Genomic DNA, 25,756 nt, shown 5'->3' on the forward strand with positions numbered 1-25,756 from the left:
AATAACCCCAGCTTTTCCAACTTAACCTTGTAACAAAAATCCCCCTTTCCCTGGAACCATTCTGTTAAATATCCTCTGCACCCTCTCAAGGGCCCTCAAATCTTTCCTAAATTGTGACGACCAGAACTGAACGCAATATCCTAGTTGTAGTCTAACCAGCGCTTGTTAAAGGTTCAGTATAACTTCCCTGCTTTTGTACTCTATGCCTCTATTTATGAAGCCCAAGATCCCATATGCTTTGCTAACCACTCTCTCTCAATATGTCCTGCCACCTTCAAAGATCGATGCACATGCACCTCCAGGACTCTCTGTTCCTGCACACTCTTTAGAACTGCAGATTAAGTCTAAATTGCCTCACTTCACACTTGTCCGCATTAAATCCCATCTGCCACTTGTTTGCCCATTCTGCTAGCCTATCTATGTCCTGTTGCAGGCAATTCATATCATCCTCACTGTTTGCGATTCCTCCAAATTTGGTATCATTGGCAAATTTTGAAATTCTACTCTGTATTCCAAGATCCAAGTTATTTATATATAACTAAAAAAGCAGTGGTCTTCGCACTGACCCTTGGGAAACACCACTGTCTACCTCCTCCAGTCTGAAAAACAACAATTTACCATGACTCGCGGTTTTCTATCCTTAAGACAATTTTTTTTATCCAATTGGATACTGACCCTCCTATTCTATAGCCTCAATTTGTTAACCAGCCTTTTATGTGGTACTTTATCAAACTTGAAAAGGAAACATTTGCAGGGCAATGAGGAAAGAGTGGGGGAAGTGGGACTAATTAGAAAGCTCTTTCAAAGAGCTGGCACAGGCACAATAGGCCACATGATCTCCTTCTCTGCTCTAAGCTTCTATGATTCACCAGACTTTATGCTCTAAACTCGGGTCCACTCATGCCTGTCCAAAACTGGCTGCATGAGACCTTTTCTTCTGACATTCCCTTCTGTGGTTTGCATTTGATGTTGGCCAATAGGGCTGAGATTAACTTATCACATTGCAGTTCAATCTTTAAATCTCAATGGTTAAGAAGATACGTTGTTGGTCTCACTTTCACCAAGGTCCCAGATGTCCCATTGTGCTCACCTCGCCATTATAAGTTCACATTTCCAACAAGTTACAGAAGAAAAATTGTTTGAGTTGTAGGGTGCAGGAAAAAGTCTAACTCATGTCTTTCACCGTGAGATGCCTGCTCTAGCACGGCCCTCTCACTCCCAAACCCCCATGTCTCAATGCTTTAGGAGTCCAATGTTCCGTGTCTTTGACTAAAGACTGTAACTTTTTATATTATGGAAATTGTGGGTAAAATTAATGCATAAATGAGCTGCTCAACATAGGTGACATGGGCTTGATCTTGCTGTAAATCAACCAGCAAGTTCTAGAGATTTGCAACTCTTGTCCCTTTAATCTCCTGATCTTGCTGGCCGATCTGCACATTGATAACAGCGTGTGTCATTAACCCGATGTTATTTTTTCCAGCAAGATCAGGCTCAGTATCATCCCATATCATCTGGACCAATTTTGGAAGGCCCTGACTGACAGCTGTACAGCATACTGCCTGAGGGGACAGTAAACCTTACAGATTGCATCCATAAACTTTGGTGAGCTGGCTGATCTCAAGTTGGCAGTGGTAGGGCACTATACTTGGCCTCAGTGCCCTGGGCTATACAGATGGGGAACAAAAATCTTGTTTCTTGTTCTTAGTCACTGCCCTTCCCCAATGGAAAGTAGGTATCAGGCGAGAACAGGAAAGGACTCAGTGCAACACCCTGCACAAAACCAAACCAAACAGTGAAGTGAGGTAGAGGAGGGAAGCTTGAATCATACCTCAGACACAGTCAGTGCCTTAGGGAGGGGAGAAAAGTGGAGCAGAACGCGAAATAAACCTAAAAGTGAACGATTTTGCATACTTTAGCATCAAAACAAAATAATACTTGCATTTCTTTTTATTAAAAGCTTATTGCAAAAAATGATAGATTAACAAATGTTCTTTGGTTCTGTACATTTCTCTAATTTTGTTTTTCAAATATCCTCTAACACTTTAAAAAAATTACAAAAAAGATTGCAGATTTTTTTTTTTATGTTCAAAAGAGCTATCACGATGGAAACCTGAAAACAAAATCTTCTCAGTAATCAAAGGGAGACCAGGGTTTGTTTAGAGCTCTCTCAGCTGTGTGTTTTCAAACACCGGCAGTGTGCACAGAATCCAGCCAGAACTTAATCACAATAAACTAATACATTTCATATTTCTTTTTAAAAACTCTACACACAATTATTTTGCTTTTAAATATTAAACGACCTCTGTTTTGAATAAAAAGAGTCTGTATTCAGAAAAAAGCATATGCTCAACACAGCAATATTTTGGGGGCCACAGATTTAATTTCCCAACTTGGCTCCGAGTTCCTGATCTCACTGGCACTGCTGTGGTAAGGTGCAAAGCGGAGGCTAGAGGGACAAAGGTAGAAAGGGAGGGAAAGACATAGTTGGGAGAAGAACAGGAAGAGAGAAAGATACACAGAGGGAATAGAAACAGAAATAGATGAGATATTAATATATATGAGAGAGACAGACCACGGCACACATAGGAGAGCAAACAGAGCAGAGATTGCAAGAATAGAGAGAAGGGGAAAATAAGAGATGGAAGATAAGGAGTCAAAGGAGATAAGAAGACAAGAGTCAGCGAGATAAGAAAATTGGAGAGCAAGATGTCTCAGCAGCCAGCTAGGAGTAGGACTCCTCCAGTCTCCTGACCACAGTTGGCTGCAGCTGGTGAGTTGGCCCTCACCCCCCAAAAAAAGACATTGACCAACATCCTATCAGTAGTGTGACATGAGGCCAAATTTCCAGTGCTGAGCATCACCTTTTACAGTTACTCCCCATAACTAAGTGACACTAACCTGACCTTACAACACCCTGTATTACAATATATCCTTCAAAAATACATGCGCAATAAATATTTATTTTTAAATTAAGCACAGTAGGTGACTAAAGAGTGCTGTTTGAGATCTCATTAGTACAGAATTTAACCACTAACTCTGCAATTCTTCTCCTTTCACTAACTTAATAATTTGTCTTTACACATTTGAAAATTAACAATTTAAAAAAAAAAATTCCCAAGAAATTAAATGTGCAACAAAGCTGAGTAACAATGGACTGCATCTATAATTAGATGGGGAAAACGGAGGACAAACAGATCAATGTGAAGGACAGTACAGGATTCATCCCTTATTATTGTTTAATCACAGTTTAGGCTGTCTGAGCTACCCACCCTTAGCTTCGTGAATCTTTTGTAGTCTCTGAGAAATTGATGACTGGAAAGCAGGGGAGGCTGAAAGGGGACATTTGTTCAGCACAATACTCTTCTATTTTAAATAGTATTCTAAACTAGGTCTGACCATCTTCAGCTGCATAATAAGAATGTTGTGTTTTATGACGATACCGTTCAGTATCTCATTAAAGCGAGATTCATCTGTAGCACGTACCCATCAACTTTATATATGGTAGCAAAAAGAAAATGCACATCAATAGTCTCTTTAGTGAGGCTTGCTGTCCAAGACGATATTTCCTTCATTAAATAACTGGCAATTCAGGTCGAGTGTAATCTTTTTATAGTGATCACTCTCCCTAATAACAATCACAGTTAGCTTTCCAAAATGACATCCCATCTGATAATTTTGCAACTATTAAAATTATTACAATTGTTTATAATAATCACCAGAATAGAGACGGTGAAGAGGAGATCTGGCAGAGGTTTCAAATTATGAAGGTTTTGGCTAAGGTAAATAGAGAACTATTTGTACTGGTGAGTGAGTCAGTAACTTGGGCGCATAAATTTAAGATTGCCATCAAATGAACCAAGAGAGAGCTTAGGAAAATGCTTTTTTTTTTTTACATGCAAGATGGAATGCCTGACCAGAAAGAGTGGGGGAGGTAGAATCCATAATAATTTTTATTTTAAAGAAAATGGATAAAATATTTGAAAATACAAAAATTGAGACACTATGGGGAATGGGACTAAATGGACAGCTCTATCAGAAAGCCCAGCACAGGCATGATGGACCAAACAGGCTCTGTAATGTAAAATTCTGATTCTATCAGTGCAGGTCAGTTGCGGTGAGCATTTTAGCAGCAGTTCTTATTGTTGAAAAGCAATTGCTTCAGTTTTAATATTTAGCATAAAAACAGGTAATATTATCAATGGGGCATCTATTTGGCTTTAGCTGTGAAGGATGCCAAGGTTGACATAAAATGGTAGAAATCGTGAGACTCAATGTCAGCAAGTTAGACATGAGTGTGGCCATAGCTGCGGGGCTACAATACTACAGCCTTTTATTGGCCCTGTATTTGCATCTCTGTGAAGGGAGTGCAACCTTGCAGTTTCTACCCTGAAGACTGAACTCTTGACTGATTTAAATGGCTGACCACTGCTTCATTCAGAATGCTGCTTTACGGTCAAAAGCGAAAATGGAACAAAATAAAGATCGTAACGTTCGTTTTATAGCAATAACCTGAGGAGCTGAGCAGGGCAAGGGTGAAGGGAAGCCGAGTAGTCCAGGGGTGAAGGGAAGCCGAGTAGTCCAGGGGTGAAGGGAAGCCGAGAACAGCACGGGTGAAGGGAAGTCGAGTAGTCCGGGGGTGAAGGGAAGCTGAGCACGACAAGGGCGATGGGAAGACAAACAGTTATTTAATCAGCTGTTTAATAACGCTGGTGAGTGCTGAGCAGCACAGCTAACTATAACAGGATTCCACTATACTTAACATGGTAACAGAGTGTACTGAAATACACACAGGTCATCAGCACATGCAAAGAAGTTAATATTTCAGCTGCGGCTCATCAACATTTAACACGTGTCTCAGTCTCAAGTGTTGGGCTCTGAATAAGATCTCTCCTGCTGTACTTTAACACATTCCAATTTATCTTTTGAGAAGAAAAGCATTTAGTGAACAGTTACAATGACAGCTGATTTGACGGAATTTAAAAAAACATTGTATCTTTTTTTCTTTACAGATGTTGACACAGCTACTATCCACTTCCACAGTTTTCTCTTTTTAATTTGCAATTCCAGCCTTCTCTGTACTTTTCTTTCCAACTATAAAAATTGTTCATGGTCTGCAAGACTGCATATGCAATTTAATCTCTCTTGTACAGCCCTAGGCTGTTTTAAACTTGCTTCTTTAATGCATCTTTTAAAAAAATCAACTCATTACAAAAAAAATTAATTCTGTTAATTTAAAAAAATACCTCTGCACTATCTTCTTTGCACCACAGTTTACCTCTATTTCACATGAAGCTATGTTGCTAAACCGAATAAAATCAGGCTTGATTACTAATATTTAACCTGCTTGATAAGTCAACGTAGTGCTTTAGGACAGATTTATTGTATCTGCACCATGCAGTGCACAGTTCCGAAGCTTTGTTATATAAATTATAAAATTATAATTTTGTTTTGTTTCTGTTCACTGACATAGTAATAGATCCCTAACAACTTGAGCAGATTTTTTCCCAAGCATTACAGAACTTCTAACCATCCAGTGTACCACATCCCTAGTTACACAAAAACTCAGGATCATGATTGCAATTTTGCATCCATTCTTCAAATTTGAGGCAGAGACTTGTTAGCATAAGACACTCTCTCTCAGTCCAACTTCTCAAGCACTGATGGGAAGTAAACAAGGCTAAGCTCACTGCCAAAGTCACACACGATGGCGGCATTGTCCAGGACCAGCAACTGTCGAACAAGCTGCAACTCATTACTTTTGCCCAGGTAGACGGTCTGAAGTAAGTCCCCGTAGCCAATGTCCCAGAGGCTGACACAGCCTTGACCCCCAGTCACTAGCAGGTTGTCGGATATCACCCCTAGACTGGCTCCGCAACCCACGTCCTGCAAGAAAAGTTTAAGATGTAAATAATGCAGTAAGAGAAAGGACAGGAAAATCCATTTGAGGCAGATGACTGAATTTTAATGACTCAAGATGGTTTTTTCCCTTAGTGCTCCATTGTATTAGGTCATCAGTAAGAACCTTCTCTAAAAGTCTCTCCCCTTTTAGTGAGCTTATTTTATCTTAAACATTTCTTTTTATAGAAACGTATGCAGCAGTGAATGGTCTTTCATCCTGGGCTCAAAGTTCAAAGCTAGTCCAGAGTGATGTGATGAGATTCTTCTAACTGCTGGCTGTAGGGGTTCTTATGTGAATTGAGTTTGGCAATCTCAGTTCAGTCCCAAGTAGGTACAGAATCAGAAGGCAAAACTGCCCCTCATAGGCAGAGAGGATACTGGTTTGTAAAGTTGAAAACTGTCACTGATTTGGGCCAATGCACATCATTGAGTAGAATACAGGAAGATTTACTCTGAATCTACACTGTGCCAAACTTGAATTGAGAAAGACTGGCAGTGACATTGGTGCCTGAATTGTAGATCCTTTCTGTCAGTCACCTCTAAGAGCATAAAATTTACAAAAATGTAAAACAAAGTTAGTGGAGGCTGAATCTGGGACTTCCCTATACCACACCTGACATTGCAGCTGCCCCCCAGTGCTCTGTGAACATTTATGTAATGGGGTGTACCTGCAGGATATACTTTATACATCACTTGCATAAGCTGACTATTAACTAATGGGCAACACAAAGTTCTTTTATATAATTCACACTGCTGTCTTGCACAGTGCAGCAAGTTTAAGTTGGTCACTGGCTAAATGCCAGTCTTTATAAGCTCGGTAAATGTAATCTTCTTAAGGTAGTGTGATTCATGGCAGTGACGTCATGCCACCAGAGCTTTGCACGTGCGCACTGACCGTAAATCGGGATTCAAGCTGCATAATTTGGGTGTAATTACACACAAGACCAGAACACTTCTGTCAGTCTCCTGACCATTCTCCCATGCAACATTATAAAAGCTGAAGATGAGAATTTAAACAAAAAATTGTTCATGGGACGTGTGGTACGCTGGCAAAAGTGCATTTATTACCTGCCCCTAGATGCCCTGCGAAGGCAGTAGTGAGTCTTCTCCATAAACCACAGCAGTCCTTGTGCTCGCAATTTGTTGATAAATAGGGAATTCCAGGATTTTGGACTAGCAACAAAGGGACAGTGACAGATGTCCAAGCTGGTGTTTGTTTTTGATGAAAATATTCCTGTTCTGAGTAGCAGAAGTCAAGGGAATGGGAAGTACTGTCAAAATAAACTTGTTGAGCTGCCTTCAGCACTATTGTTCTCCGTAACTTATTCTGTTTATCCCAAACATTATAACTTACGTGTGTGAAACCAACATAATGAATCAATCAGTCATAAAAGCCAGCACTATGTCTCTTTGTGTTTTGTTCCCAGTGCAGCTGGAAACAATATTAGTGTAACTGCGTGGTGTGAATTTTAAATGTTTCTACTTTAAACAGTTTCTGCAAACATTATCCAGTGACTGTGACACTGCTGGAAAATGCAAGTGTGGTACGAGGAAAGGTTTGGCTTGGTTACAATGCCCTTCACATTTGATCAGCCTACCAATATTCTCTGTCTAGGCTCATGCATTATGAATTGCTATTTGGATGAAATACAGCACTGCTATCCAGCACATGCCTGCACAGCTGAGAGAGGCAAAAGAGAAATCTTTGATAGAGAAACATCTGTAATAATCTGTAATAATTTAAAAGCTGTTCAATGGGACAAAGCACAATGTTGCTGTTTATAGGGAGCATCAAAGCACCAACATGTACTACAGAACATTCGAAGAATAAGAATTGCTGGATGTCCAAACTCTAGTTCACCTTCTACCATCTTGGTAGTCGCATGATACAAAGGTAATGAAATTGTTGACTAATCATAGCAATCAATCTCCATCAATTAGTCTACAACAGGCCCAGACATGATGTGAGGAAAACCCCCAGTGCTGGAGAGTTTTCAGTTCCATAGGAACAGCAGGAGGACATTCAGCCCATTGAGTCCGTGCCGATTCACTGCTGAGCAATCCAATCAGTCCCATCCCACACTCCATCCCCACAGCCCTGTAAGCTTATTTCCCTCAAGTTCCCATCCAATATCCTTTTGAAATCATTCATCGTTTCTGCTTCCACCACCCATGTAGGCAGCAAGTTCCAGGTCATTACCACTCGCTGTGTAAAAAAAAATTCTTCCTCACATCCCCCTGAATCTCTTGCCCAGAATCGTAAATCTGTGTCCCCTAGTCCTGGTACCAGCAGCTAATGGGAACAGCTTTGCTTTGTTCACCTTATCTAAACCTGTCAGAGTCTTGTACACCTCTATCAAATCTCCCCTTAACTTCCTTTGCTCCAAGGAGAACAACCCCAGCTTCTCCAATCCAGCATTGCAGCTAAAAACCCTAATCCCTGTAACCATTCGAGTAAATCTCCTCTGCACCCTCTCAAGGACTCTCACATTCTTCCTTGTGACAACAGCGCTGATATACATCTGAGATTAGCCTATGCATCATCACAGCTCTGGATGGTATGAGACCAATTTAGAAAAAGGGAAGATATTTTCTAAAGTTTTACTCTTAGCAAAAAAAAAAATATGGGTAACTTTATCTATATATAAATTCTAGTTTACAGTCTGCATTTCCTGTAATTGTCATTTAGTCCCCGTCACATTTACCATGTCACACTTTAGATATCATATCACTGTGAGCAACACCATGAGATCTGCTAGGAAAATGAAAAATAGGTCATTATTTTCAGTCTTTGCTACAAACTGTTCTCTAGCCACCGACTTCATCCCTCTCTATAGTCACAGTGCGAGCTTGAAACAGACTGTTTGCAACCTTGGTGCCTATTTTACCCTAAGTCGAGCTTCCACCTAGTCTTATCCTTTTTATCACCAAGAGCATCTACTTCCACCTCCATAACCTCACCCGTTTCTGTCGTTGCCTCAGCTCATCTGCTGCTGAAACCCTCATCCGTGCTTTTGTTAGGATATAGACAGTCCTGAGAATGCCTCATTGATTGCCCATTGTCATTAAAAGTCAAACGCATGGAAGAGACTGAAGCCATGTGGAGGTCAGACCAGGCAGAAGTGACAAGCTCCCCAAGAAATCAGTCCGGTTTTTATGACAATCTGGCAACTTTTATAATCATTATTTTTGATTTCTTTAATCCAGTCCCAATTTGCTGTCTTGGGATTTCAACTCTCAACCTTTGGGTTGGTAGTCTAGGACCAGACCACTATAATTCTGTATCTTATCCTGCTGAATCTGCCTGGTCTCTTCAATTTAAGTTTCTCATGAGATAAAAACAACTAGTTTTGGTTCATGGTTGTCCATCAACACAAAAAAACCCCACAAGGGAACAAAGGCTACTGTGCCTACCTGTTGAATGGAATAGAGTTTGATACCAGAGCTGCGATCCCATATACAGATCATGTCATCCAGTCCACCACTGATCACACAGCTTGAGGTGCAGTTGAGAGAAACGACGTCACCACGATGACCATGCATGTGACTCACACGACTTCCAGTTAATACATCCCAGAGGCAAATAGCTCCATCTTGCCCTCCACTAGCCAGCCCCATTGTCTGAGGGAGAAAGATGACATTTCAAGTAATGTAAATACTAAGTTGATAAAGCTAACGGACAACCCTACAGTCAGCGCTACTACCCCGATTACCTCATGCTGAACTTATTCTACCCTTAAATCAGTCCTTTGGGAGTCGAAGGAAAGTACCATAGCCTTGCCAATGCTCATGATTCATTAACAGAATATGTGACATAGAATACATGACTGAAGTGACACAAGGAAACTAAAGGAGGGGTATGATGACCAACTCTCACAAGATGGTACCAATTTCACCAGTAGTCAACAGTTTTTATTAAATGTTTGCAATTCACCAGAAAAAACTGAACATGTAGAAAGCTACATTTTAAATTTATTATGTGAATCACATGCACAGATTAAACTTTCATAACGTGCAAATGTTGGCAACCATCTTAGGAGGGTAGGTTAGTATCATCCCTATTTTGTTCCCTTGGGTCATGTAGAATTGAGCCCCCTTAAGGTGTTGATACTGTTCCTGGCTGGTTGCCTGGACACATTGGAACATAGGAAATAGCGAGCAGGAGTAAGCCATTCGGCCCCTTGAGCCTGCTCCGGCATTCAGCTAGAACATGGCTGACCTTCTACCTCAACGCCATTTTCCCGTACTTTCCCCATATCCCTTGGTATCTTTAATATCTAGAACTCTATCGATCTCTGTCTTGAACATACTCAATGACTGAGCTCCACAGCCCTCTGGGGTAGAGAATTCTGAAGATTCACCAACCTGTGTGTGAAGAAATTTCTCCTCATCTCAGTCCTAAATGGCCAACCTCTTATTCTGAGACTGTGTGCCCTGCTTCTAGATCTCCTCAACCAGGGGAAACCTCCTTCCTGCATCAACCCTGTTGAGCCCTGAAAGAATTTTGTCTGCTGCACTAGATCACCTCACACAAGCAAGAGCAGGCTGTTCATGACTCATTTTCTCACATAATCTACAAAGCAGATGGTCTAAGACTCCATTGCTGTACTGAATGAGTGCTGTCCTTCTGGCTGTCCTGGTGGAGCTTAAAAACTCAAGCCTCTTGATTAGGAAGCTGTCCTGGACAACATCTCTTCCACAATGTCATCAGAAAAAGATTAATTAGCCACTCCTCTTATTGTCTATGGGGTCGTATTTTGTGCGAAATAGCTGGTGTGTTTGCCTGCATAACAACAGTCACTGCACTTTTAAGAAATTCACTATACGTGAAGGGCATGGAGATGTTTTTGGCACACAATAATCTACTACATAAATTCAAGTCTTTGTTTTCTCCTCTCCCACCCCTGCAACACGGCGATAATTTCAGGCACTGAGCAAAGTTCAACCATATTGCGCCACTGTATGAGAGTTTGACTGGTAAGAGGGTAAGTCAGTACTGGGCCTCTCATTCTTCTCCTGGTTTCCAGCTCATGAGTGTACTGATAGAAATCAGGGAACTCAGAAGCATAACCCAGGAGGAGCATAAGGATTTTTTACAAAATGGCAATTCAGTCATGCCTACCTTGTCTATATTTCAATACATTTTGCAATTCTCTACATGTGCATACTGTTACCTAGGTAAATGTATGTACACACAGAAAGGAAGAACTTGTTTTTAAATAATATTTCTTACTCCTCATGATGTACCACATTACTTCACAACCAAATAGTTATTTTGAAGTATAGTCATTATTGTTTTGTACAGCAGTTTGCACAAAGCAAGCTGAGGATGTGATAAAGGTCAAGATGCAAGGAGAACACTTCTTTGATTAGTGCTATGGAATCTATTACATCAACAAGAAGCGCAGATGGTGCCTCGGTTTAACATATCTTTGAAAGATGGCATTTTTGACATTGCAGAATTCCCTCAATACGACAGTGAAATGATCGCTTAGATAATGTGTTCTATGTAGTGTTGAACCCAGGGTTTTCTGATTTAGTGACAAGATTCACGAAACAGATATTTAAGCAAGAGAAACTGTGTTGAGTTTGCCAACTGCTGGATTCATTTCTCTACCAAATGAAAATATTTGCAACCATTGTAAAAATATGCCTGTACAAACTGTGTAGGGCCTTTAATCACATAACTATGTTATAATTTTATACAGCGTAAACTGAATTAGAAACAGACTCTATCTGGGTCACTAATGTAACTGTTGTCCTTAGCAAAGTATTTTGGTTACATATGACAGTACCTGGTCTATATAAACTGCTGTGATCCCTCCTGAGTGACCTTGTAACGTATAAAGACAACAGGAATCCTCAAGCCGATATATCTGCAAAAGGAAAAGCTCAATAAACAACGCATTGCAACAAGCAATTCTTCCAATTTTTGATGAAATGTTAATTCTGTTTCGCTCTGCACAGATGCTGCCAGACCTGCTGAGTATTTCCAGCATTTTGCTCTTGCTTCCAATTTCAAAGTTGCTTAGTTCAACTTATCTCATTTTACCTAAATGTTATCTCCTTGGTTTCCTCCTATCTCCGTGCTGCCCCTCGGCAACACTGAATAATCATACTGAATGGCGGAGCAGGCTCAAGGGCTATATGGCTTACTCCTGCTCTTATTTCTTATGTTCTTATGATATCATCTGAAAATACAGCATTAGTTTCCAGATGTATGCTGACAACACCCAGCTCTACCTCACCACCACCTCTGTCAACCTTTCCACTGTCCCAAAATTGCCAGACACATTGTCCAAAATCCAGTACTGGATGAGCAGAAATTTCCTCCAAATAAAAATTGGAAAGACAAAGGCGATTATCTTTGGTCCGCACAACAAACTCCATTCCCTAGGCACAGACTCTATTCCTCTTACTGGCAACGGTCTGATGCCGAACCAGGTAAGTCACAGTTCTGATGTCACATTTGACCCTGAAATGAGCTTCAGACCACGTATCCACGCCATTACTAAGACAGCTTATTCCATCTTCATAGCATCATCTGACTCTGCCCCTGCTTCAGCTCATCTGCCGCTGAAATCCTCATCCATGCCTTTGTTACTTCTAGGCTTTTTTATTCCAGCACACACATGGCTAGTCTCCCATGTTTTACCTTCCATTAGCTGAGGTCATCTAAATTTCTGCTGCCCGTGTCCTAACTTGCACCAAGTTCCATTCACCACCCAACCCGACACTTTCTCCTGGTCAAGAAACCTCGGTTTTTAAAATTCTCATCCTTGTTTTCAAATCCGCCCATGGCTTCACCCCTCCCTATCTCTCTAATCTCCTCCAGCCCTAGAATCCTCCAAGATATCTGTGCTCCTCAATTTCTGGCCTCTTGAGCATCCCCAATCTGTTCCCCATTGGTGGCCATGTCTTCAGCTGCTAAGGCCCTAAGTTCTGGAATTCTCTCCCTAAAGCTCTCCGCCCCTCTACCTCTCTTTCCTTCTCTAAGATGCTCCTTAAAACCTACCTTTTTGACCAAGCTTTTGGTGATCCGCCCCAATATCCTCATTGGTGACTCAGAGTCAAATGTTGTTTTATAACTTTATGAAGCGCATAAAGGCACTATATAAATGCAAATTGTTGTTGTTTTAATACTAAATTCTCACTTTGTTGTGTGATTTACATTATCTAATTCAAATCACTGGATAATTAACATTTCCTAGCTCATAGGAACAACAGTAGGCCATTCAGCCTCCCGTGTTTGTTCTGCCATTCAATTAGATTATGGCTGATCTGTACACCTTGGCTCCATTTGCTGCGTATCCTTCGATAACCCCATAACATTTAATTATTAGTAGACTGTCATGGCCAAATGCACTAATTTCTTTCATTTGGCTGGAGTAAAGAGCTAATGCTTAAAATAAACAGCCCCAGTTTATCCAAGCTTGGAGAGGGTACAATATCGCTGACCTCCGATCTCACCAATAGAAAACAGAACATTAGAACTTGTCCTGTTCATTTAAAGATTCAAACATGCCCATGGTCAGGTGAGAAGAAATGTTATACAATCCCCAAATTCATTTTCTATTTATGAGACTGTTTACATGCTGCAGCAAATCAAGATGTAGCCAGTACAGCACTGGATTAAAAACACAATGGGAGTTAAATTGGCTAAACACTGCTGAAATTAATCTGCGCATGTTCATTGCGATGGAGGCAGCATGGTAAATTTGTGCTGCCTGTTGTTTTAAATCATTGCTACATGCTAGCGCTACCTGGCTGCATGCATCAGCATTGGCTAGTACTTCTTAAAGGCAGCCTGTACTTCTTAAAGTGCAGGTGCATTGTGGCTTCAAAAAGTGGTGGGAGTCTTTTGAAAGTTAATCTGGGCTGTGATACTTTGAAGAATAGCTGAACATGCGAGAGACTGAGCACCAAAGTTTTATGACAACGTACTGGAGGTCTCGGTGCAAGATGTAAAGAGATAGATAGATGCTGTATCTGCATGGGGACAGGAGGCGCTCTAGACATATGCTCAGAAAGTAGTGGGAAGAAGTAGCAGTGGAGGTCAATGCCAGGAGTGTTGTTACAAGAACATGGATGCAATGCAAAAAATTGTTTAACGATCCGATACGAGGTTTTATGGTTTGAGAGTTCATCTACAAACGGCATTTCCTACCAACGGCACCAATAGTCTCATGCGCTGCTTAATTCATGACACTCCCATCACCAACCAACAATCTCTATCAATTCATATGCTTCACCTCACCCTCACACATTTAGCTCTGTTGAAAGCTTCGTATCCACTGACAGCTATTGCACCACCAGATTACCCAAACATATTGCAGGACACTCACTGACATACTTCCCACTTCCTTGCAAGAGAAGGTGGCACATAACAAAAGGCAGCAGGAAAGAACTGGAGGAGGACAAGACCAGTTGTACGTTTTAAACACCTTGGACACATTGTGGGAAGGGGCATATCTGATGTTTTGGCTACTGGCGAAGCTGGAGGGATCAACGATGAGGGCATCTGCATACCTAATCACCCTTCTCTCTTCCCAGTTCTCCCTCATTCCAAATCTTTTCTGACTCACAAGCTGCAGTAAGTGTAGGAATTAACTTCTTACTTTGTCCTCTCCCCTCACTATAATCCAACCCTTGGTCCTTTTTCATTTCAGATACCTAAGAATTGGAACCTCCCCAGTTAGGGGAGGAAGATGACAGTGAAGACGACACACTCAATTTTACACTCGCAGCCACCAGCTCAGACTGACACTGTGTGCATTTTAGAGGCTAAAACAGAGGAGGGATCTACATGTGGTGAGACCATAGAATAACAAAATCACAGAAAAAATTACGGCATAGAAAGAAGCCATTCAGCCCGTCATGTTTGGGCCGGCCGGAAAAAAAACTCGCTGCCCAATCTAGTCACCTTCCAGCATTTGGTCCACAGCCTTGCAGGTTACAGCAATTCAGGTGCATGCCCAGGTACCTTTTAAAAGAGTTGAGGATTTCTGCCTCCACCACCATTCCTGGCAGCGAATTCCAGACACCTTCTGGGTGAAAAGTTTTTCCTCATGTCCCCTCTATTCCTTCTATCAATCACCTTAAATCTATGCCCCCTGGTAATTGACCTCTCCGCTAGGGGAAACAGGTCCTTCCTGTCCACTGTATCTAGGCCACTCATAATTTTGTACCCTCAGCCTCCTCTGTTCTAAGGATAACAACCCTAGCCTATCCAATCTTTCCTCATAGCTGCAACTTTCAAGCCCTGGCAACATTCTTGTAAATCTCCTTTGTACTCTCTCCAGAGGAATTATGTCCTTTCTGTAATGTGGTGACCAGAACTGTATGCAATACTCCAGCTGTGGCCTAAGCAGCATTACATCCCTGATTTTGTATTCTATACCTCGGCCAATAAAGGAAAGCATTCCATATGCCTTCTTCACCACTCTATCTACCTGTCCTGCCACCTGCAGGGACCTATGAACATGCACTCCAAGATCTCTCACTTCTTCTAGCCCTCTCAATATCCTCCTGTTTATTGTGTATTCCCTCACTTTATGTGCCCTCCCCAAATGCATTACCTCACACTTATCTGGATTGAATTCCATTTGCCACTTTTCCGCCCAGTCAACAAAACCATCGATATAATTCTGGAGTCTACGGCTATCCTCTTCACTATCTACACGGCCAATTTTTGTGTCATCAGCAAATATCCCAATCATGCCTTCTACATTTAAGTCCAAATCATTAATACATACCACAAACAGCAAGGGACACAACACCGAGCCCTGTGGAACGCCAGTGAAAACAGCTTTCCATTCGCAAAAACATCAGTCGACAACTACTCTTTGCTTCCTGTCCCTGAGCCAATCCTGATTCCAACCTGCCACATTCCCCTGTATCCCATGGGCTTTCATTTTACTGACCAGTCTGCCATGCAAGACCTTGTCAAATGCCTTACTAAAATCCATGCAGACCACATTCACTGCACTACCCTCATCAATCCTCCTTGTTACTTCCTCAAAAAACTCAATTAAGCTAGTGAGACACCAAACACAAGTGCGCAGAAGCCAGGGTTGGGGGGAAAGCATAACACTGGTGCATTCTCTTCGGAGGGTGAGGTCATACACTAGTTCTGCTGCAGAAGAGTCAGATTAGTACTTCAACAGGCCAGGCTACAGAAAAAGGCTGACTGGTGTACATAACCAAATGCTTGGTGCACCAGAATGCCTGCCAGAGACTCTGCACACAATGAGCATGGAGGAGTCCAGCACCAACTTGGCAGAGGGTTTTTCGCAGAGTTTGGAGCCAATCCTTTCCAACATGGAACAGGTGGTCACCCCCATCAACACATCTGCAGAACCTACCATGATGCAGTGTCTGATAGCCGATATCACAGTTTGCATTGTAGCACAAACAGCTTCCTCCCTGAAGCCAGGCCCTCTACACCCAGTGGTAATGTTACTGGACCAGAAAACCAGAGGCCCGGACTAATGGTCTGGAGATGCAGGTTCAAATCCCACCAAGGCAGCTAGTGGAATTTAAATTCAATTAATTAATAAATCTGGAATAAAAAGTTAGTCTCAGTTATGGTGACCATGAAACTACCAGATTATTGGAAAAACCCATCTGGTTCACTAATGCCCTCAGGGAAAGAAATCTCATCGGTCTGGCTTACCTGTGACTCCAGATCCACAGCAAATTTTAACTGCCCTCTCAAATGGCTTAGCAAGCCATTCAGTGGTATCAAACCACTACAGAAAAGTCAAAAAGGAATAAGACCACATGGACCATCCGACATCAACATAAGCAAGGGAAACAACAAAGGCACACCCTGCCCAGTCGACCCTACTAAGTCCTCCTCACAAACATCTGGTGACTTGTGCCACAATTGGGAGAGCTGTCCCACAGACTAGTCAAGCAACAGCCTGACAGAGGTATTGTTTGGTGAGGATGACTCACAGCCAATGTCCCAGACTCCACCAGCACCATCCCTGGTTATGTCCTGTTCCACTGGCAGGATAGATTCACCGGGGTGGCAGCACAGTTGTATAGTCAGGAGAGTGCAGCTCTGGGAGTCCTCAACAATGACTTCAGACCCCATAAAGTCTCATGGCATCAGGTCAAACATGGGCAAGGAAATTTCCTGCTACTGCCCTCCCTTAGCTGATGAATCAGTACTCTTCCATGTTGAACATCACTTGCAAGAAGTACTGAGGACAGCAAGGGCACAGAATATACTCTGTACAACAGCAGCTCAGTACCACCACTATGGACCAAGCTGGCCGAGACCTGAAGAGCATATCTGCCAGACCGGGCCTGCGGCAGGTAGTAGGAGAACCAACAAGAGGGAAAAACTTTTTTGACCTTACCCTCACCAATCTACTTGATGCAGACAGTATTGGTAAATGTGACCACCGCACAGTCCTTGTGGAGACAAAGTCCCATCATCATTCGAAGGATACCGTCCATTGTGTGGCACTACCATTGCGCTAAATCGACAGGAGGTGACCAAACAGGTGGATGAGGGTAAAGCCGTGGATGTGGTGTATATGGATTTCAGTAAGGCGTTTGATAAGGTTCCCCACGGTAGGCTATGGCAGAAAATACGGAAGTATGGGATTGAAGGTGATTTAGTGCTTTGGATCAGAAATTGGCTATCTGAAAGAAGACAGAGGGTGGTGGTTGATGGAAAATGTTCATCCCGGAGTTTAGTTACTAGTGGTGTACCGCAAGGATATGTTTTGGGGCCACTGCTGTTTGTCATTTTTATAAATGACCTGGATGAGGGTGTAGAAGGGTGGGTTAGTAAATTTGCGGATGACACGAAGGTCGGTGGAGTTGTGGATAGTGCCAAAGGATGTTGTAGGTTACAGAGGGACATAGATAGGCTGCAGAGCTGGGCTGAGAGATGGCAAATGGAGTTTAATACGGAGAAGTGTGAGGTGATTCACTTTGGAAGGAGTAACAGGAATGCAGAGTACTGGGGTAATGGGAAGATTCTTGGTAGTGTAGATGAGCAGAGAGATCTTGGTGTCCAGGTACATAAATCCCTGAAAGTTGCCACCCAGGTTAATAGGGCTGTTAAGAAGGCATATGGTGTGTTAGCTTTTATTAGTAGGGGGATCGAGTTTCGGAGCCACGAGGTCATGCTGCAGCTGTACAAAACTCTGGTGCGGCCGCACCTGGAGTATTGCGTGCAGTTCTGGTCACCGCATTATAGGAAGGATGTGGAAGCTTTGGAAAGGGTGCAGAGGAGATTTACTAGGATGTTGCCTGGTATGGAGGGAAGGTCTTACGAGGAAAGGCTGAGGGACTTGAGGTTGTTTTCGTTAGAGAGAAGGAGGAGGAGAGGTGACTTAATAGAGACATATAAGATAATCAGAGGATTAGATAGGGTGGATAGTGAGAGTCTAGGGTGGATAGTGAGAGTCTTTTTCCTCAGATGGTGATGGCAAACACGAGGGGACATAGCTTTAAGTTGAGGGGTGAGAGATATAGGACAGATGTCAGAGGTAGTTTCTTTACTCAGAGAGTAGTAGGGGCGTGGAACGCCCTGCTTGCAACAGTAGTAGACTCGCCAACTTTAAGGGCATTTAAGTGGTCATTGGATAGACATTTGGATGAAAATGGAACAGTTTAGGTCAGATGGTTTCACAGGTCGGTGCAACATCGAGGGCCGAAGGGCCTGTACTGCGCTGTAATGTTCTATGTTCTAAATCGAACAGATTCAGACAGATCTAGCAGCTCAAAACTGGGCATCTATGAGGCGCTGTGGGCCATCAGTAGCAGAATTGTATTCAACCATAATCATTAATCTCATGGCCTGGCATTTCTCTCACTCTACCATTACTATCAAGAAAGGGGATCAACCCTGGTTCAATGAGTTGTGCGGGAGAATGTGCCAGGAGTAGCACTAGGCATACCTAAAAATGAGGTGCCAACCTGATGAAGCTACAAGACAGGACTACATGCTTGCTAAACAATGAAAGCAGCATGTGATAGAGCTAAATGATCCCATAACCACTGAATCAGATCTAAGCTCTGTCGTCCTGCCACATCCAGTTGTGAATGGTGATGAACAATTAAACAACTAACCGGAGGAGGAGGTTCCACAAACATCTCCTCCTCAATGACATTCAGATCAGCTGCAAAAGACAAACATTTGGAACCATCTTCAGCTAGAAGAGCCAAGTGGATGATCCATCTCAGACTTCTCCTGAGGTCCCAAGTATCACAGATGCCAGTCTTCAGCCAATTCAATTCACTCCATATGACATCAAGAAACGGCTGAAGGTACTGGATATTACAAAGGCTTTGAGCCCTGACAACATCTTGGCTATAGTACTCAACACTTGTGCTCCAGAACTATCTGTGCCTCAAGCCAAGCTGTTCCAATACAGCTGCAACATCTAGCCAACAATGTGGAAAACTGCTCAATTACTGCCCCAGCAGCCTATTCTCAATTATCGGTAAAGTGATGGAAAGTGTCATCGACAATGCTATCAAGTGGCACTTACTCAGTAATAAGCTGCACACCAATGCACAATTTGGGTTCCACCAGGGGCACTTGGCTGCAGAGCTCATTGCAGCCTTGGTCCAAACATGGACAAAATGGCTGAATTCCAGAGGGAGGCGCGAGGGACTGCCCTTGACATCAAAGCTGCTTTTGACCAAGTGTGGCTATAAGGAGCCCTAGCAAAACTGAACTCAATGGGAATCAGGGGGAAAACTCTCAACTGGTTGGAGTCATACCTAGTACAAGAGACGATTTTTTTTGGTTGTGGAGGCCAATCATTTCAATCCCAGAACAACGCTGCAGGAGTTCCGCAGGTCCTAGGCCCAACCATCTTCATCCGCTTCATCAATGACCTTCTTTCCATCATAAAGTCAGCGGTCGGGATGTTGGCTGATGATTGAAGAGTGTTCAGTACCATTCACAAGTCCTCAGATACTGAAGTAGTCCATGCTCGCATGCAGCAAGACCTGGATACCATTCAGGCTTGGACTGATAGGTGGCAAGTAAAATTCACGCCATACAAGTGCCAGGCAATGACCATCTCCAACAAGCGAGAATCTAACCATCTTCCCTTGATGTTCAATGCATCTGCAGTCCTTGTCCTTCCAGGTAGTAGAGAGTGCAGGTTTGGAAGGTACTGTTGAAGGAAGCCTGGCGAGTTGCTGCGGGGCATCTTGCAGATGGTACACATTAAGAGTAGGGAATCTCCTACCATCAACATCCTGGGGATTACCATTGACTAGAAACTAAACTGGACCAACCATATAAATGCAGTAGCAACAACAGCAGGTCAGAAGCTGGGAATTCTACGGCGAGTAGCTCATCTCCTGACTCCTCAAAGCCTGTCCACCATTTATAAGGCACAAGTGAGGAGTGTAATGGAATACTCTTCACTTGCCTGGATGAGTGCAGCTCCAACAACACAAGAATCTCAACACCAGTCCACACTTGAGGAAGGATGTCAGGGTCCTTGAGAGGGAGCAGAGGGGGTTTACCAGACTGGTTCCAGGGATGAGAGATTTTAGCTACAAGGGTTAGGTTGTAGAAGCTGGGGTTGTTCTCCTTCGAGCAAAGGAGATTAGATTAGATTAGAGATACAGCACTGAAACAGGCCCTTCGGCCCACCGAGTCTGTGCCGACCATCAACCCCCCATTTATACTAATCCTACACTAATCCCATATTCCTACCAAACATCCCCACCTGTCCCTATATTTCCCTACCACCTACCTATACTAGTGACAATTTATAATGGCCAATTTACCTATCAACCTGCAAGTCTTTTGGCTTGTGGGAGGAAACCAGAGCACCCGGAGAAAACCCACGCAGACACAGGGAGAACTTGCAAACTCCACACAGGTAGTACCCAGAATCGAACCCAGGTCCCTGGAGCTGTGAGGCTGCTGTGCTAACCACTGCGCCACTGTGCCTGATTGAGGCAAGATTTGATAGAAGTGTACAAGATTATGACAGGTTTAGATAAGGTAGACAAAGAAAAACTGTTCCCGTTAGCTGATGGTGCAAGGTCACAGATTTAAGGTTTTGGGCAACAGATACAGGGGGAACGTGAGGCAGAACTTTTTTATGCAGCGAGTGGTAAAGACCTGGAATTCGCTGCCTATGAGGGTGGTGGACGTGGAAACGATTAATGATTTCAAAGGGAAATGATGCATGGGAACAGCACCCCACGAACGTTCCCCTCCAAGCCACACATCACCCCGACTTGGAAGTATATCACCGTTCCTTCACTGTCGCTGAGTCAAAAACCTGGAACTCCCTTTCTGACTGCACGGTGGATGATTTCTACACCACATGGACTGCAGCAGTTCAAGGCGGCAGGTCACCACTACATTCTCAAGGGCAATTAGGGATAGGTAACAAGTGCCTTGCCAATGATGCACACATCCCATGAACGCACAAAAAAAGGCTACCTTCCATGGCCATCTGGAGTCTCCTTAATTGCAGCTTTCGACCATGCATACTTCAGCCACTGGCGAAGCCCCTCGTTTCTTTCATGGTATGTGGACATCACTGGCAAGGCCAACATTTGTTGCCCATCTCTAATTGACCTTGGCAACTGAATGGATTGCTCGATCAGTTCAGAGGGCAGTTAAGAGTCAACTGCATTGCTGTGGGTCTGGAATCACATGTAGGCCAAACCAGGTTAAGGACAGCAGATTTCCTTCCCTAAAGGACATTAGTTTTTACAATGATAATTTCATGGCACCATTACTGAGACTGCCTTTCAATGCCAGATTTTTTAATCAATTGAAATTATTAATTTAATTTCCATCAGCTGCCATGGTGGGATTTGTACCAGTGCCCCAAGACATTAGCCTGGGCCTGTGGATCACTGATTCAGTGACATTACCACTACGCCACCCTCTCCCCTAAGACAGGTAAAGGGAAGACAGGTACTAAGGGAATGCACAAGTGTAATGAATTCATTTTTATACGCATTATGTAATGACTGAATTTATTAAAATTGGATTGGATTGTGCATTTGTATCTGCGTGTGATATCAGAAGATATAGCAATGTGATGGCCAGTGATACAGGACAGGCACGAGCGTGGGACTGTTGGTGAATGGGGAGGTGTGATTGAGGTTACTGGCATTTATCATAAATTATTTGGTCATGTAAAAACCAGGCAGAAAGGGCTGTCTATGTTCCAGCCACCCTTCCTCTTCTTGTATTTCCACTCCCTATTGTACTTTTTTTTTTTAACTCATTCATGGGATGTGGGCGTTGCTGGCTAGGCCAGCATTCATTGCCCACCCCTAATTGCCCTTGTGAAGGTGGCGGTGAGCTGCCTTCTTGAACTGCTGCAGTCCATGTGGGGTTGCTGCACCTACAGTGCTGTTAGGGAGTTCCAGGATTTTGACACTCATCTTTTTCTTGTACTTCTGATCCTCAGTTTCTCCCCTGATCAGTGGTGGAAAGGGCTTTTTTTCAATTCTTTCATGGGACGTGGGCATTGCTGACAAGGCCAGCATTTGTTGCCCATCCCTAACTGCCCTTGGCAACTGAGTGACTTGCTAGGCCATTTCAGAGGGCAGTTAACAGGCAACTACATTGCTGTGGGTCTGGAGTCACATGTAGGCCAGAGCAGGTAAGCACAGCAGAATTCCTTCCCTAAATGATATTAGTGAACCTGTTGGGATTTTACGACGATCGATGATAGCAATGGTGTCATGAAACTGAGACAAGCTTTCAATTCCAGATTTTTAAGATTAATTATATTTAAATTACACCAACTGCTGTGGTGGGATTTGAACCCGTGCCCCCAAGGCATTAGCCTGGTCCTCTGGATTACTAGTTCAGTGACATTACACTGCGCCACCCATTGCCCACTGTTCCCTTATAATGACATTGGGTGTTGGTATTTCTGATGGGTCTCTTTATTCGAACTGGCACTTAAAATATTAACGCGTTCCTTCTTCATGATGTTGACAGGATACATTTCTTCCAGCTATATTTAATTTACATTACCAATAAGATCACAAGATACATTTACATTAATTTACATTACCAATAAGATCAGCAAATACATGGGAACACCACCACCTGCCAGTTCCCCTCCAAGTCACACACCACCCTGACTTGGAACTGTATCGCCGTTCCTTCACTGTCGCTGGGTCAAAATCCTGGAACTCCCTTCCTAACAGCACTGTGGGCGCACTTACCCCACATGGACTGCAGCAGTTCAAGAAGGAAGCTCACCACCACCTTCTCAAGGGCAATTAGGGATGGGCAATAAATGCTGGTCTGGCCAGCGACGCCCACATGCCGTGAATTAATTAAAAAAAAAATACAAAAGCAAAATACTGCACTGGAAATCTGAAATAAAAACAGAAATGCTGGAAATACTCAGCAGGGCAGGCAACATCTATGGAGCGAGAGAAACAGAGTTAATGTTCCAAGTCTAGGACCATTCACCAGAACTCTTTATTGTTCACAAAAAATGCTTGGATAAAGGCACCCCTTCAACAATGTCGACCTGAATGGGCAGACAGGAGTGTCATCCAAAGCACGAGACATCCCACAATGCAGCACTTTGTCAGTGAAGTGTCAGCCCAAGTTATGCACTCATGTCCTGTAAATAGGCATGAAACCTTCACCCAAATGTGAGAGTGTCACCAAGATAACACCATCATTATTTTAAACGTAATTAAATTATACTCACTCGGAGTGTGTGGTCCTGACTCCCTGTCACCACTCGGCCAACAGCTGCTTTCAGTACTGTGATGGGCTTCTGGTGTGCACAAGGAACCATGTGAGTTAACTGACAAACTATGATATCATCATTGTTGAAAACTGGTGATGATGGGATGCTGGACCTGTTGGGTGTTCCTGAACAAAAAGTCAAACTACAGAGTTACTGTTTCAAGTATGGAACAAGAAGCAATTTAACAACTTGCATGTACATCGCAACTTCAACAGAGCAAAATGTCTCAAATTCCTTTGGAAACTAGTTGGGTGAAGAATTTAATCATCAAGCAGCAGTTTGACAGAGGAAGTGGCTGAAGGCACATTTCATAGGTAGGTTTAATGAGACTTTTAAAAGTGTAGAGAGACGTGTCAAGGCATAGAGATTTAGAAAGGGAATTCCAGGGCCCTGCAGTGGAATAATTGACGGCTCTGCCACCACTGACAGAACTGGAGGATGGAAAGACAAACAGACGAACAGGTTTTACATGAAAGAGTGCCAGTTGGGATACAGAGTTAGAGCAGATTTCAGGGAAATCACTGTTCAGTTTTTTTTGCAATTTTTTATCATTTATATTTAACAAAATGTACATTTATTACTGATCAGGCTTATTGCATGTTTAATATGGAGATTTTGTGTTGATAGCTATTTACAACACAGGCGGTAAAAAAGGCAAATGGTATGTTGGCCTTCACAGTGAAACGATTCGAGTACAGGAGCAGGGATGTCTTGATGCAATTATACAGGGCCTTGGTGAGACCTCACCTGGAATACTGTGTGCAGTTTTAGTCTCCTTATCTGAGGAAGGATGTTCTCACTATAGAGGGAGCGTAGCAAAGGTTTACCAGACTGATTCCGGGGATGGCGGGTCTGATGTATGAGGAGAGATCGAGTTGGTTGGGCTTATATTCAGTGGAGTTAGAACAGTGAGGGGGATCTCATAGAAACCTATAAAATTCGAACAGGACTTGACAGGGTAGATGCAGGAAGGATGTTCCCGATGGTGGGGGAGTCCAGAACCAGGGGTCATAGTCTAAGGATACGGGGTAAACCTTTCAGGACTGAGATGAGGAGAAATTTCTTCACTCAGAGTGGTGAGTCTGTGGAATTCGCTACCACAGAAAGCAGCTGAGGCCAAAACATTGTATGTTTTCAAGAAGGAGTTAGATATAGCTTCTTTTTGCGAGGAGCAGCTTTGACAGAAGGAGGTGCGGAGCGAACTTACAGCTGAGCGGTCAATTTCAGTGTAAGTTACAAGTTAATCCCCTTTTGTTTCGGAGGACCAGGGGACTGCTGGGTAAGGGAAAACTATTTATTTGGGCAGTTTTAAAATCATTTTCTTTTTGCGAGGAGCAGCTTTGACAGAAGGAGGTGCGGAGCGAACTTACAGCTGAGCGGTCAATTTCAGTGTAAGTTACAAGTTAATCCCCTTTTGTTTCGGAGGACCAGGGGACTGCTGGGTAAGGGAAAACTATTTATTTGGGCAGTTTTAAAATCATTTTCTTTTTGCGAGGAGCAGCTTTGACAGAAGGAGGTGCGGAGCGAACTTACAGCTGAGCGGTCAATTTCAGTGTAAGTTACAAGTTAATCCCCTTTTGTTTCGGAGGACCAGGGGACTGCTGGGTAAGGGAAAACTATTTATTTGGGCAGTGGCAGTACCCGAGACACCACACATGTAGTGTCTCCCACCCACCCTCCCCCTCTAACCAAAAAAAAGGACTCTGGTGTGTTGATAAGGTAAGCTTTTTATTTAAAAAGTTCAGTCCGTCGGATTGCTCAGCGAACAAGTTTTGACTTTTTTTTGTTTCGTTTTTCAGTAGACTTGTTGGGAATCTAGAATAGTGGGAATGGAGGTTAAGGCAGTTGTATGTTCCTCCTGCAGAATGTGGGAGGTAAGGGTCGCCAAGAGTGTCCCTGCTGACTGCATCTGTGGGAAGTGCACCCAACTCCAGCTCCTCGCAGACCGCATTAGGGAACTGGAGCTGGATGAACTTCGGATCATTCGGGAGGCGGAGGGGATTATTGACAGGAGTTATAGGGAGGCAGTCACACCTCAGGTAAAAGAAGTAGGTAGATGGGTTACCGTCAGGGGAAGGAGAGGGAACCAGCAGGCAGTGCAGGGATCCCCTGTG

The 25,756-nt window shown here is 43.1% G+C and overlaps 1 protein-coding gene across 3 annotated transcripts in view; it reads right to left on the reverse strand.

The window, feature by feature from the left end:
- Positions 1–1,935: 1,935 nt before the first annotated feature.
- Positions 1,936–25,756, reverse strand: part of scap (SREBF chaperone) — a 306,453-nt gene continuing 282,632 nt past the window's right edge. For all 3 annotated transcript variants that reach the window (XM_068031444.1, XM_068031446.1, XM_068031447.1), the window contains 4 exons: positions 23,601–23,767; positions 11,697–11,777; positions 9,316–9,522; positions 1,936–5,886 (listed from right to left, as the gene is read on the reverse strand). In XM_068031444.1, the coding sequence (XP_067887545.1) occupies positions 5,641–5,886; positions 9,316–9,522; positions 11,697–11,777; positions 23,601–23,767 (701 nt within the window). In that variant the 3' untranslated portion in view covers positions 1,936–5,640. The remainder of the gene's footprint in view (positions 5,887–9,315; positions 9,523–11,696; positions 11,778–23,600; positions 23,768–25,756) is intronic.

Source organism: Heterodontus francisci, chromosome 5 (genome assembly GCF_036365525.1).
Source record: "Heterodontus francisci isolate sHetFra1 chromosome 5, sHetFra1.hap1, whole genome shotgun sequence".
Lineage (NCBI taxonomy): Eukaryota > Metazoa > Chordata > Chondrichthyes > Heterodontiformes > Heterodontidae > Heterodontus > Heterodontus francisci.